A 13,270-nucleotide genomic window follows, 5' to 3' on the forward strand; every position below is an offset into this window, starting at 1 on the left:
ACAGAACTAATTTGTTGAACAAGGTATATGTTGCAGTTCAGATTAAAGAATTGTTTGCCGTGGTTATTAATCAGCAAGCATTTATTAAGTGCCTATTGTGTCAAGCACCAAGGATACAGCCACAGATAAAATAATCCCTGCCTGAAGCTTAAATTCTAATGGGGAAATATGTATAACTAGTAGTTAAGTACAGGAGGAACCAGGAAAGACCTTGTGAAAAAGGAAGTGCTTGAGTTGAGACTGGAAGGAAAGCTGATATCTCATGAGACAGAGATGGAGAGGGGGAACATGGCACATAGGGCTGAGAGTGAGTACAAAGGCACGAAAACAGGCAGTGGAGGTTGGTGTCTGAGGATCAGCAAGAAAGCAAGTGTGCCTGGACCAGAGTACATGGAGGGAAATAATTGATAATAGGGCTAGAAAGGTCTAGTAAGACCAGGTTGTAAAGGGCTCTGGATGTCAAACAGGAGTTCTTATTGGATCCTAGAGATAAAAGGAAGGGAGGTGGAGAGGACTGACTCCAAATTCGGTGGCTTGTACTTTCTTGTCAGCAAATTCAGAAATATGAATTGTCCTTTAACTCTGTTCATAACATTTAACTAAAAAATGACAAAAGATGCATGGCTGGCAAAAATAGGTCTTTATCCTGTTCCTTTGTTCTCTATCCCTGTTCTTAAAATCATCAGCACCACGTCATAGCTCAGTACGCTTTTGATTGCTGCTGTTTCATTTATCTTTGTATCCCGCAGAGCAGTAACTGACAAATGGTGAGTATTTAATAAACACTTCTTGATAATCAGTTAACTTTACAATTAAACCACTTAGTGATTAGTTCATATGACCTGTCCTTCTCACGGTGTCTCTTCCAAGAAATACTGTAATGGTAAGACAGAAAGTAGAGGCATCACTCCTACTTTGATAGGATTAGCTAAGCTCATTGAAAAGGAAAAGAACCATAAGCCTTTAAATGAAGATGCTGGTTTTGTTTCTTCTACTAGATCAGTGCAGTGCGTTTGCCGCGGGAACCCAGCAATCCAGAAAGGTTGAAAGGTTTTGGTTATGCCGAGTTTGAGGACTTAGACTCACTGCTCAGTGCTTTAAGCCTGAATGAAGAGGTAAGTAGCTAAAGGAGGTCGTGCTCACTTTCAAGGGGCTTGTTTGCTGACGGTCTGACTGAGAAATGCCACCAGATGCTGGGTGCCCTTTTCCTGAGATTGTTAGTATCTGTCGAACAGGAAGACAAGACAAGCCCATTCAATCCCATAGGCTCAGTAGTGTGGGATTTGCCAGGGAAGTTGAGGAAACTTGTCTCACCCCAGCAGGTCTGTTTTTTCATAATAGAATTTCACATCAAGCAGGGTCACTGTCAGAAAAGGGTTTCAGAAACAGATTTGTGCATACAGCGCCTTCCTTGTTCTCAGAAGGTTCTGTTATTACCAGTCTGTAGGCTAAGCTTACAAAATCCAGTTTGACTTGGGCTTGTAGAGGAACATAATCTTCAGTTAAATGTTTCAGTACAGGTGGTCTCACTTGAAGAACAGGGTCTTAGTGACACTTGTGTAGCAGAAGGGTTCCTAACTAAGAAGTATAAAGCTTTATTTTTTGAGGCAATTATAGACCAAGACATTCTTGGCAGTTTTGAGGGGGAAAGGCAGCTGAAAACGTACAGAAAAAGAATGTTTTTAGACCTTTATAACTGAGTGATAATTAACAAAGCCCATCTTCTTCATGCCAGTTGGGAGGGAAGGGTAATAATTGACATCTTCATATAATTAAAGGATTGTCCTGTGGAAGCAGAATTTGATTTGTTTTACTTGGCTCTAAAGGGTAGAGCTAGAACTAATAGGTAGCAGGTAGGCTGGCAGATTTCAGTTTCCCATAAGAACAATTTCCAAGCAGTTAGGTTTTTTTTTTTAATGGCTTGGGATATCTTGGGTAAGATAGTGAATTTACTATCCAGGAGATGTTTAAGCAGAAGGTGGATGACCTCCTCTGTTAAACAAGAATGTAGAGAGAAGTCAGAAGAATTAAAGTGAGCCTCATTGATAAGATTGGAATCAGAATAATGCAGAGTAAGCTAGAATATTGATTAGACAAGGATGCCTTAGAATAACCTAGTTAGTGCTAGGGGAACAATTTTTTTCACTTAAATTTCTCTTCTGGACAAAGGTCCCATCTCCTCCGCACCCCACCCAACAGTATGTAACCTTACACACCTACACCCACACACCCAGGTCTTTTACATGCATTTTTGCTGTTAGAAATAGTGACAAGGTTTAGAAGTAGAAATTAAGCATGGGACATGATATGTTGGGAGGAAACAATGGATTCTCCCTTTTTGTCAACTAGAGATTTTTACTGAGTGCTATTTTCAGTAACAAGATTTGGTAGGAGTATGTCTCTCAAAACAACGGCTTCAAATCAAAATTTACTTCTTCTCTGAATTTGTCCCATTTTCAGTTAAGTAATAAAGAAATTTATGGTACTATAAGCTTAGACTTGAAGAGGTCCAAGATATTTTAACAGTGGTGTGAGAGATTAACTGAAAAACCACTTTAAATATGCTTACGAATGCTCTCCTTATGTGGAAGGAAGCTAATTGTGATTCCCTAATTATTTAATTGCCATTTGTAATTTTAAAAGCAATGTTGCTTGATGGTGTGCAGTTTTCTTTTGATTTTTTTGTATCTGAGCACAGCTCAACTTAATTGTAATTTTCAGTAAGGGCTTCCCAGTTTTGTTGTTGTTGTTTAGAGAATTCTGTAGTTCCAGAAATCGGGGTCGGGAGTTAAGCTGTAGGAGTTATCTTTGATATTCTGGCTAGCTCCAGCATTCAAGGAACATTAACTACAGGCCTATCTTGGGAGTTGTACATTCTGGTTTTTAACATTGGTTTATATAGTTATGTGCTCTTAGTCCATAGGCAACAGAAGAATACGAGTGGATGTTGCCGATCAGGCACAGGATAAAGGTAAGAAAAGCATTGAAGAAACTCAGGGTTTCTCAAGGACCTGGGATTTAGAACTAAGGTGCTGTTAGTTCCCCAAAGGTTTTGAATGAAGTGATTCTGTCTTACCCAGCTAAGGTTAGCTGTCAACCAAGGTTAGTTATAGGCATGCCTGAATTTGTTTTAAGCAACAGTAATCATTAAACTAAAGTAAATGTTGTGAGGAGGACTAGCTAACTCAATTGGATTGCAAGGCTTTGGGGAGTAGGGCGCTAACGTTGCACTATAACATGGGGAAGGATATAGTATGACAGGCAAGGAATGAGGATTTTCTGTGCATCTAGGGCAGGTTGGATAAAAGTTATCTTCAGAGGAAAATTAGTTCCCCATAAAAAACCATTGCATTATTTTTAGCATATCCATCTACTCTTCATAGCCTAAATGCTATATAAATAATGAGGAAGAGAAGAAACAGTTATTAAGCACTTTCTATGTGCCAGGCATTGTTATCTCATTTGATCCCTGTAAGAGTCCTGAGAGGTAGGTACAATTATTACCACCCCACCCACCCCCTTTTTACAATTGAATAAACTGAGGCAGACAGATTATTGATTTTTCCCAGTGTCACAGAGCTCTAGTAAGTTCCTGAAGTTGAATTTGAACTCAGGTCTACTGACTCCAGGCTCAGTGCTGTTATTGTAATAGAGCTTCACGCTTGCTAGACTCCACCAGCTCTGTTCTCTCTAACATCTCAGAATTTAGTTCAGCTGTGTATAGATAGGTGGCTCAGGTAATAATAATGGGAAAGAGGGCCCGTCATTTGAGCCCTGAGAAACAGACAACTATTCTTTTGTGGACTAGAATAATTAACAAAGTACTTACATTGTTGTTGACCTTCTTTAGACCGAGACGATCGTTCCTTTGGCCGTGATCGGGATCGAAATCGGGATTCTGACAAAACTGACACAGACTGGAGGGCTCGCCCTGCCACAGACAGCTTTGATGACTACCCTCCTCGAAGAGGGGATGATGGCTTTGGAGACAGTAAGTTCATATTCTAATAAGTCAGTTTTTGCAAATCAAGAGACCTATGTAGAAGTGTAGCCATATCCTGTAACAGCATTTCCCAGATATTTAAAATTCTGTAACACATCCTGACCTCAACACAGCTTGGGCTGGTGGGAATCAAGGATTGTGATTGGGCCTTGAAAGGTATTCAGCTGTGATAATGACTGTAGAAGGGAAAGTGGAGCCTAGAAAAGATAAAGAGGAGAGAGTAAATATGCTCTTAAATTGCTTTATAAACACCAGTTGGGGAAATATTGCCGTAAGGTGAAGGCCTTTTAGGGGTCCTTGAACTTTTTTTTTTTAATATTTTGATAGTATGTCAGTATCATTGGTTTCACTTATAATCCTTCATATTTTATTTTATATATATATAAAACCATTCTGAGAGAAGGGGTCCATAGGTTTCATCTGAACTTCTACTGTATCCTAACATCTATCATTAATATGGTTTATTTTAGGCAGGGGTGAAAGAAATAGTTGAAATTAATTATAAAATGCAAGTTGTTATAGAAATCAGCAGCTACAAAAGATGATTTTCTGGGTAATTGATTAGCATAAGGATCAATAAATTTTTCATCGAGGAACTATTCTTTTTTTTTTTTTGGTTAGGCAGTGGGGTTGAGTGACTTGCCCAGGGTCACACAACTAGCAAGTGTTATGTGTCTGAGGCTGTGTTTGAACTCAGGTCCTCCTGAATCCAGGGCCAGTGCTCTATCCACTGTGCCACCTAGCTGCCCCAAGGAACTATTCTTTATCTGAAGCCTTGAAATCAGCCAGTGGGAAAGAAGAATGGTGTTTGTCTGGTTATGAACATTTTTAGGAAGGATGTGCCCTGGTGTGGTAAATGTACCAAAGGCTATATAGGGTTGAGATTAGTCTCTGAGTAAATTTCAGATGAAATAAGCAGTCATAACAATGGGGTACTCGAGGTGGTGATTGCAGAGCCAAGATTTAGACTACTCCCAGTGCATAGTGCGCCACCTGCCCCTTAGTCTCTGATGATTCAACTTCCAGTCCTCACCACTCTCACACTCCTGTCTATGGTTGCCAGTGATCTCTTAAGTGCTGTATTCAATGTCCCCTTCATCTCTCTGCAATACTTGACACTGTTGATCACTGATTTTTAAAAATTCAGTTTTATTGTTAAAATTAACATCAAAGTATCAGTAGCAGAAATAAAGTTTTGTGTTGTCTTTCCCTTCTTACAGTTGCACATTTTGACCAAGAATGGTATTGTTTTTACACAGCATATCTTATGACATACATTTCCTTAAAAAGTGAAATTATCTGTGATTGACAAAGGGGGAGAGATGTCTCTCTTGACTTTAAGCAGTAGGCTCTTAGCTTTGACAGTTACATTTATTTGACCTGTTTTGTTAATATTGTGCTTTACATTGTTGCAGTCATCATGTGTGGTGTTCTTTTAGTTTTGCTTTCTTCATTCAGCATCATTTTATGAAAGTCTTCTCATTATTTCATTGAATTCTTTGTAGCTATCTTTTAGCATAGTAAAGGTTCTATTAGTCATGTTTTATCTCTCATCTTTACTTGCTGGATGATTGTATGGTTACACTTCAGATTATACAACAATAATTGTGATCATCACTGCTTAAAAGTATTAATAATGATTCACATTGGTATTGCTTCAGCTTTTACTAAATGCTCATTTTGTAGTCACTAAGATCCCTTCTTGCTCTAAGATTCTATGAAATGTACCTCAGTGATCTGTCCTTGCCTGCATTTCCTTTTGATGGGCTTCCAGCTTGTCCCATCAATACAAATGACTCATAACTATGTTTTCTAAGTTATGGCTTACAGATCCTTAGTTCTGACTATCTCCTGGACAATTCCACCTGGGATTCCAACAATACCTGAAAATTCAGTAAGTCCAAAGCAGGATTCACGTACTTCCTCCCAAAATTACCAGTTTCATTTGTTTTAAATGATATTTTTATTGATTTCTTTATTTTGGCATTGCTTGGATACACTTCTGTGGTCATCTTCTCTCCTAGAAAACTATCCCTTATAATAAGTAATTTGAAAAAGAGGAAAAAACCAATGAACGCGTTGTTATGTCTCCCACCTCAGGAGAGGTAAATATATCATCGCATATCTCTCCTTTGAGGTCAGGCTTTTTCTTTATACTTTAAAAATAATTCGGTTTTGATTGTTTTGTAGTGGGGTTTTTTTTCCCATTTACATTGTTGCAGTTATATTGTTTTGCATCAGTTCATGTAATTCTTTCTCATGCTTCTATATTCATTGTGTTCATCATTTCTTAGAAGTATAGCTAGTATAGTGACAGCTAGGTGGCATAGTGGATAGAGCACTGGCCTTGGATTCAGGAGGACCTGAGTTCAAATCCAGCCTTAGATACATAACACTTAACTTAGTTGTGTGACCCTGGGCAAGTCACTTAACCCCATTGCCTATCCTTTAAAAAAAAAAAAGGTATAGTAGTATCGATTACATTTGAGTACACTTGTTTAGCCATTCCCCAACTGATAGGCATCTACTTTGTTTTCATTTCTTTGCTTTCGTGAAAAGTGCTGCTATAAATATTTTGGTGTGTATGGAGAACCTCTTTTTTTCTTTTTTGTTAGTGACCCATCTGGAGTATGTACATATCAATGAAATGTCTAGGTCAGAGGGTTTGCACATTTTAATTACTTTATTTGCAGTAATTCCAATTTCCTTTTCAGAATACTTACACCAAAGTCAAATATTCCTGTCTTTCAGTGTCTTTACCGGTTTAATGTGTGTGAGGTGAAATCTCAGGTGAAAAACCAAAAAAAGAGAAGGAAAGAAGAGGAAAAAAATCAACAAAAGCAATCAATAAAAAGCCTAAAAATGTGTACGGCACGCCGTACTCATTGTGCCCTCTGACTGTTCAGAGGAAAGGAAAAAGGGGTGTCTCTTCTTGTAGCTTTTCTTTGCAGTCATACTTGTTCTTGATAATTATATAACATTTGCGCTTTTGTTTTTACTGGTGGCTGTTTTCCATTTAAATTGATGTAATCTTTGTATGTTGTTATCTTGTATCTGCTTATTTAATTCTGTATCAGTTTATATAGATCTTTCTATGTTTCTCTACATTTATTACATTCACAGTAATATTCCATGATATTCATTTACTACAATTAATCCCTAATCAGTAGGCATCTACTTTGTTTCTAATTCTCTACTATCATAAAAATTACTGCTATAAATATTTTGATATAGATGGATCCTTTTTTGTCAGTGACCTCAGAGGAAAGGGGGCAGTGGATAACAGACCAAGGAGTGAAATCTATAAGTCAAAGAATGACATTCTAGTCACTTTGTTTTGCATTCTTACACATTGCTTACAAATTACAAATTACTGCTTCACAAATGTACTGCTTCACAACTCCCCTATGATACACTAGTGGGCCTAACTTCCTACAACCTTTTGCACCAGACTAGTTCCATCTTGTGTTATTTTTGCCAATTTGTATGTGAGGTGAAACTTTAGGGTTTTGATTTGTATTTCTTTTATCATTAGTGATTTGGAGCGTTTTTTCTTAGATACATCTATTTTATTTTTTATAATTGCCTCTGTTCTTTGGTTTAAAAATATATTTATCCATAACAATGAAAGATGTATGATTTGCTTTTTTTTCCAATTTTTTGTTGTATGAACTTTAATATTGAAGTCCCATATCTTCTTAGAATGTACTGTGAAGTATGGCAAGTATCACATAAATTACTTAGAAAAATTTGTGTTTTTTCTTAGTAGTAATTTGGAATGTTCTTTGATGTGGTTATTAAGCTTTTAATTCTTTTGAGAACACTTTGTTCATATCCCTGACCACTTTTCATTTAATAGTATCTCAACTACCTAATCATTCAGCGTAAAGCCTTAACATTTTCGAGTCCCTCATTCTTCATACAACTCATTCCAGCCAATTATCAAGTTCTGTTAGTCCTGCCTCTCTAATTTCTATTTCCTCTTTCTAGTTAATGCCTCACCATTCTAGCTGCCAACCACCCAGCTTTTAGGTCCTTACTGCTTACTAAACTGTTGAAATAGCTTCTCATCTCTCTTCACTTCATATCTCAAAATCTTCAGGGCATTCCCATTACCTATCACTATTGTGAGTGTTCAAGGATTGAAATCTGGTCAATCCTACCACTTTAATTCCATGTTTTACCTGATGTTGTTACTAACCACTATTCACAGAGCTCAAAATAGACTAGACTAGTGGACTGTTCCACAAACTCTTTCTGGGCTTTCCAGTTCTGTCCTTTTCCACTTCCTATCCTTCTGATCACACCTACTACATCCATCCTTTACCCCAGTCTCTACCTTTTGAAATCCTTCACGTCCTTTAAGGCCCAATTTAGATGCCACCTCATTCACAATTATCTAGTTTGTATTTATAACACACACACACATATAAAATTTTCGTCATTTGCTTATAAACTTCGTGAAAGCAGGCCACCATAATTTATTTGGCTTCTTGTATCTTTAGAGCTCAGTGCTTTGCACACAGTAAGTATTTAAGATAGTTTTTATTTTATTTAGCTCAGTAGTAGGCCAAATTGTGTTAATGTTTTAGGATAGGAATCCAGAATTCCCACTTGGCAATACTGTCTTAAGTGATTCACTGGTACTGAGTAGCCTCATCAGTGTTGTTACCTGCATGTTTCTTCCTAGAGTATCGTGATCGTTACGATTCGGATCGGTACCGTGATGGTCCACGACGGGACATGGACCGATATGGAGGCAGGGATCGATATGATGACAGGGGCAGCAGAGACTATGATAGAGGTATGTACTCTTAGATTGCCCCCAAAGGATTAGATTGGAAGGAAATGAAAGGTTTTACCCTGTAGGAAGGGGGAAATTATTCTTTTTAATCAATCTAATTTCTGGTGACCTCAAGCTTTATGCCAGTACAGGTAGGGTTTGTATGTAACATAACAAGCTTATTGAAGAGTTCATTAGCTTATTTTTTTCCCCCAAGCATCCTTTTGCCTTTCCACTAACATAACAATTCTCATTTTAGGATAATTGTATCTTTTTGTCATTGCTATCCTCTTGTCCCACAGGCTATGATTCTAGGATAGGCAGTGGCAGAAGAGCATTTGGTAGTGGGTACCGTCGAGATGATGACTACAGAGGAGGTGGAGATCGCTATGAAGACAGATATGATAGACGGGATGATCGGTCATGGAACTCAAGAGATGATTACAGCCGGGATGATTTTAGGCGTGAAGACAGAGGTAACTTATTCTTTTTACTTTCCTCAAAGCAAGGCAGCTAAGGAAATTTCAATTAGAGAATTAATGTTGTGAAAACATATTTTTTGTGAATTCATGTCCAGTCATATTCTTCTGACTTGGCCTTTGGAAACAAAGCAAAAAGCCTAAGACCAGCAGTTTCCCAATTTTCCTCACAGTGCGTTCTTGGGGAAAGTATCATAAAGTAAATTCTGTTTTTCCATAGGAAGAAACTTGTACAGAGAAAATTTTTTACTTTAAATACTGAATTGTAATTGTGGGTTACATTCTTACATTAATTTTTTTTTAACTAAATACAAAAAGACAAAGAAAAACCATCTCCATGTACACAGCACAACATAAGAAGATTCTATATAAAACCATGTTTCATTTCAGTGTTTACTTTTTTTTTTAACTGTAATAAATACTACACATCATTTTCAAAGGTACCCCTGCTTTTCTGTGCTTTCTTCTAAGTTTTTTTTTTAATTCTCTGTTATATGCTTTTCTCCCTTTCCCCACCCCACCCCACCCCACCCCAGAGAATATCATGATTAGACACAAATATGTGTTCTTACATTAATCTTAAACTCTATCCTACCCATCAAGCTATGAAGGTTGCATTCCTAATCAAGGTTTATTTGTTTGTTTGTTTGTTTTAAGTTAGGCAGTGGGGTTAAGTGACTTGCCCAGGGTCGAACAGCTAGTAAGTGTCAAGCGTCTGAGGGCAGATTTGAACTCACGTCCTCCTGACTCCAAGGCCAGAGTCCTGTCCACTGTGCCACCTAGCTGCCCCAATCAAGGTTTATTTAGACACTATATACCTATGACCAGAAAGTCCTATGAAATGATCATGAATGTATTGTACACATTAAGGAGCCACATGGTTTGAAGAGATCTGAGTTCTAGTCTCAAATATGCTGCTGTGTAACTCTGGGGAAGTCAGTTAACCTCTGTAGGTCTAAATTTATTCATCTGTAAAACTGGAAAGTTGTGAACTAGCTGATCAGTCACTTAAGGTCCTTTCTACAGTGGTGTGCAAATTAACTGGGACGAAGTAAAATAAATTTATTGACAATGCAGTAAATCTTAACAGCTTTTTACATCTTTTTAAAAACCCTTTTGCTGCCATTCTTTAGTTGTTCACTATGAAACCAAACTTTTATCACGTTCGATATTAGGCATACTTTAGATAAATAGTTCATTTTTCCAAATCTAGCCTTGATTATATAGTTCATAAGTTTTCAGTGGAGTTTCATTCAGTTGAGTTCTTAGACCATGTTTATATCTCTTAGGTAAACTTCTTCACCTTGCTGACATATAGCATAATGTTTCAGTATTCCATCTCCATTTGGGAATTTCTGCAAATACAGAACGGTTCTTTATCTTTACCTTATCTTAGTGTATTTGCCAGAATTCATCATTCCCTCTGGAACAAGACCTCCAATAAAAAAATCCCAAAATAATTTTGGGGTAAATATTTGTTTCACAGGTTGATGTCCAGATTTTACAGGCTTTGGACTTAAGTCTTTAGAATTCTGGTCTTTGTATTTCCTTGCCTGGGATGAGTATTTTTAGTTCGTGGCAATGGTTGACAACAATGCCAACCTGGATGAGCTAGTTGCCAGGTCCCCTAAAAATCTTTTCTTGTTTTCCACATTTTGCCCTGTGCTTCCCGTACAACTGATTCTTCTTAATTGTGGGCTTGAATGAATTTTATAATTCTTGACTTCCCCACATCACTAATGCCTGTCATCTTTGGCAGTCATTAAAATGTGCTCTTTATGAGCTACCACCATCAAACATTTCCTTGGCAGTAATCAAGGAATATCCATTCTTTAAAGTCACAAAATGTAAAATTTAGCAAGAGAGAGCAATGTGGGAAAAACCGACACAACTAAAAGAAAACCAACTAAAAGTGGGGAAACCAGTTCAATCCAGTTTCATCTGGTCTAGGGTCAGAGTCACCCAGATGACAATAGAAATGCACACTTCACAGATATGAGGCTACATCAAAATTACTGCTTACCCCAAGTGATTTGCACCCTGCTGTCATTCTAAAGGACTGATTGTAAAGTATGCATACTATTAGGTACTAAAATATCTCCTAAATTTGCTCTAAAGCTAATAATACATAATCATTAAACATGATTTTGCTTACCTTCTTAGCATAGAAACATCCTTTAATCAGAGGAATATATGTCTCAGCTGCATAGAAGATTTTGACCTGACTCCTATTCCTCTAAGACTAGTAGAAACATTCAGAAGCATTCCTTCCCTTACCCAAAAATAAGACTTGTTTAAAAAAATTGTTTGATGGCCTCATTAAAGACTTAAATTGTGTGAATTTTGAAGAACTAGAAATAGTCTCGTGAATCTTTTGAGAGAGAAAAGGACCTGACCTTTCAGTACAACATGTGAAGAGTTGGCTCAGGTGCTTTCTATAGTTGTGGAATTATCTTGTGATTTCTTTCCCCCAGTAGACTTTGGTATTGTTTCCAAGTGGCTTAATGTTAAGTGGGACCAAACTGCCACCTGCCGACAATGTTGTCCTGCACCCAGCTTCAGACTGTCCAGCTTTACCTCTAAAGCCAATCATGTCATATACCTGGCCCAAAAAGAAGGGCCATGAGTGATTGGCTTCACTGTTGTTCCTAGAAGAGTCCTGGCATGTGGGAGTGTGATAGAAGATTCTGTATTCGTTGTAGGATTGGGCAGTATTCACTGTTGAGACCACTCTCTCCTCCATGGGGATTCCCCTGGTGCTGTGGTGCTAAAGCCATCAGAGACTGCCTCAGTCTTCTGCTTCATCAGGCTCCTTCCCCAAACTTCAGACTGATTTTAAAATCCATTTCAAAAACCATTTAATATGCCAAGCACCATTATGCATTGGTGATTAAAAATTGCCTCAAAAAAGAAAGCATTCCTGCCTTAAGAAGCTTACATTCTACCAGGAAGATAAAATAATGCAAAAGGGGGGGAGAGGAGAAAGCAGTGATAATTAGGAAGATAAGAAAGCTCCATAGAGCAGATAGCACTTGAGCTGAGCCTTGAAGGGGAAGATAAGGATTCTGAGAAGCAGAGAATGGATAAGAATAGGGGACAGCTGGTCATAGTACAAGGAGGTAGAGAGGACAGAGTGTGAAGAACATGAACCAGCTAGTAGTACAGTTTAATTAGAAAAGACTATATATGAAAGTGAGCAACATGAGAGACGTTGGGGAGAGCAAGTTGGAGCCAAATTGTGATGTGCCAGTACCTGGAAGTAGTGGGGAGCCACTGAAAGTGGAGAGAATGTTACAGTCAGATCTCTGCCTTTGTTTATTTGGGTAGCTTTGTGGAAGGGGAAAGACAACAAAAGAATCCATTAAATTTTTGAGGAGAAAATAATGAGAGAGTCATGTGTTTCATTTATTTTCCTTCTAGTGCCTTATTTGTTGGAAAGGAGGGTTCTTTTGGAACAGGGAGATTCATCGAGAAGTGAGTGTACATCAACAGAGTATCTTTTTGAAAAAGAAAAGCGTTAATGAGGGCCAGGACCCTAGGGTGTTGGCTAGGGGTAAGGAGGAGATGACTGGGAGACAATGTCAAGTTAGTGAGAAGATCCCTGATTGGTCGGGATGGGGTAGAAAGGAGGAAGGGTCAAAAATTACCCCAAGGTTTCCTTTTAAGTAGTTATACAGCTCGTTGTCTAACAGTATCAGGACTGTCTCATTCTTCCAAAGTTCAGACCAACTTAATCTCAAGCTGTTTCCAGGCTTGGTTACAGCCTTGCCAGAAACAGGGTCCCTTTCCCCCTGGTGCAGTGTTGTTAGGAACTCTACATTTGAGGACGTTCCATGCTGTGTCTCTTTACAGGGTTTGGTTTTGTTTGCCCAGAATTTTTTTTTTAAAGTATCCCTGTCTCATTCCACACCCCTACCCCCTCCCTCTTAGCCAGCCTCTTTAGTGAAGAGAAACAATTAAGTAGAGTCTAAGAAAGGAACTATTTCTGACAACCTGTGCTTCCCT

The 13,270-nt window shown here is 38.1% G+C and overlaps 1 protein-coding gene across 4 annotated transcripts in view; it reads left to right on the forward strand.

Moving 5' to 3' along the window:
* Positions 1-13,270, forward strand: part of EIF4B (eukaryotic translation initiation factor 4B) — a 40,018-nt gene that overhangs the window by 17,507 nt on the left and 9,241 nt on the right. For all 4 annotated transcript variants that reach the window (XM_020966097.2, XM_020966098.2, XM_020966100.2 and 1 more), the window contains exons 4-8: positions 999-1,115; positions 2,917-2,971; positions 3,851-3,991; positions 8,694-8,807; positions 9,089-9,262. In XM_020966097.2, the coding sequence (XP_020821756.1) occupies positions 999-1,115; positions 2,917-2,971; positions 3,851-3,991; positions 8,694-8,807; positions 9,089-9,262 (601 nt within the window). The remainder of the gene's footprint in view (positions 1-998; positions 1,116-2,916; positions 2,972-3,850; positions 3,992-8,693; positions 8,808-9,088; positions 9,263-13,270) is intronic.

The sequence above is a fragment of the Phascolarctos cinereus genome, unplaced genomic scaffold (assembly GCF_003287225.1).
Source record: "Phascolarctos cinereus isolate Bilbo 61053 unplaced genomic scaffold, phaCin_HiC Scaffold_1;HRSCAF=81, whole genome shotgun sequence".
Classification (NCBI taxonomy): Eukaryota; Metazoa; Chordata; class Mammalia; order Diprotodontia; family Phascolarctidae; genus Phascolarctos; species Phascolarctos cinereus.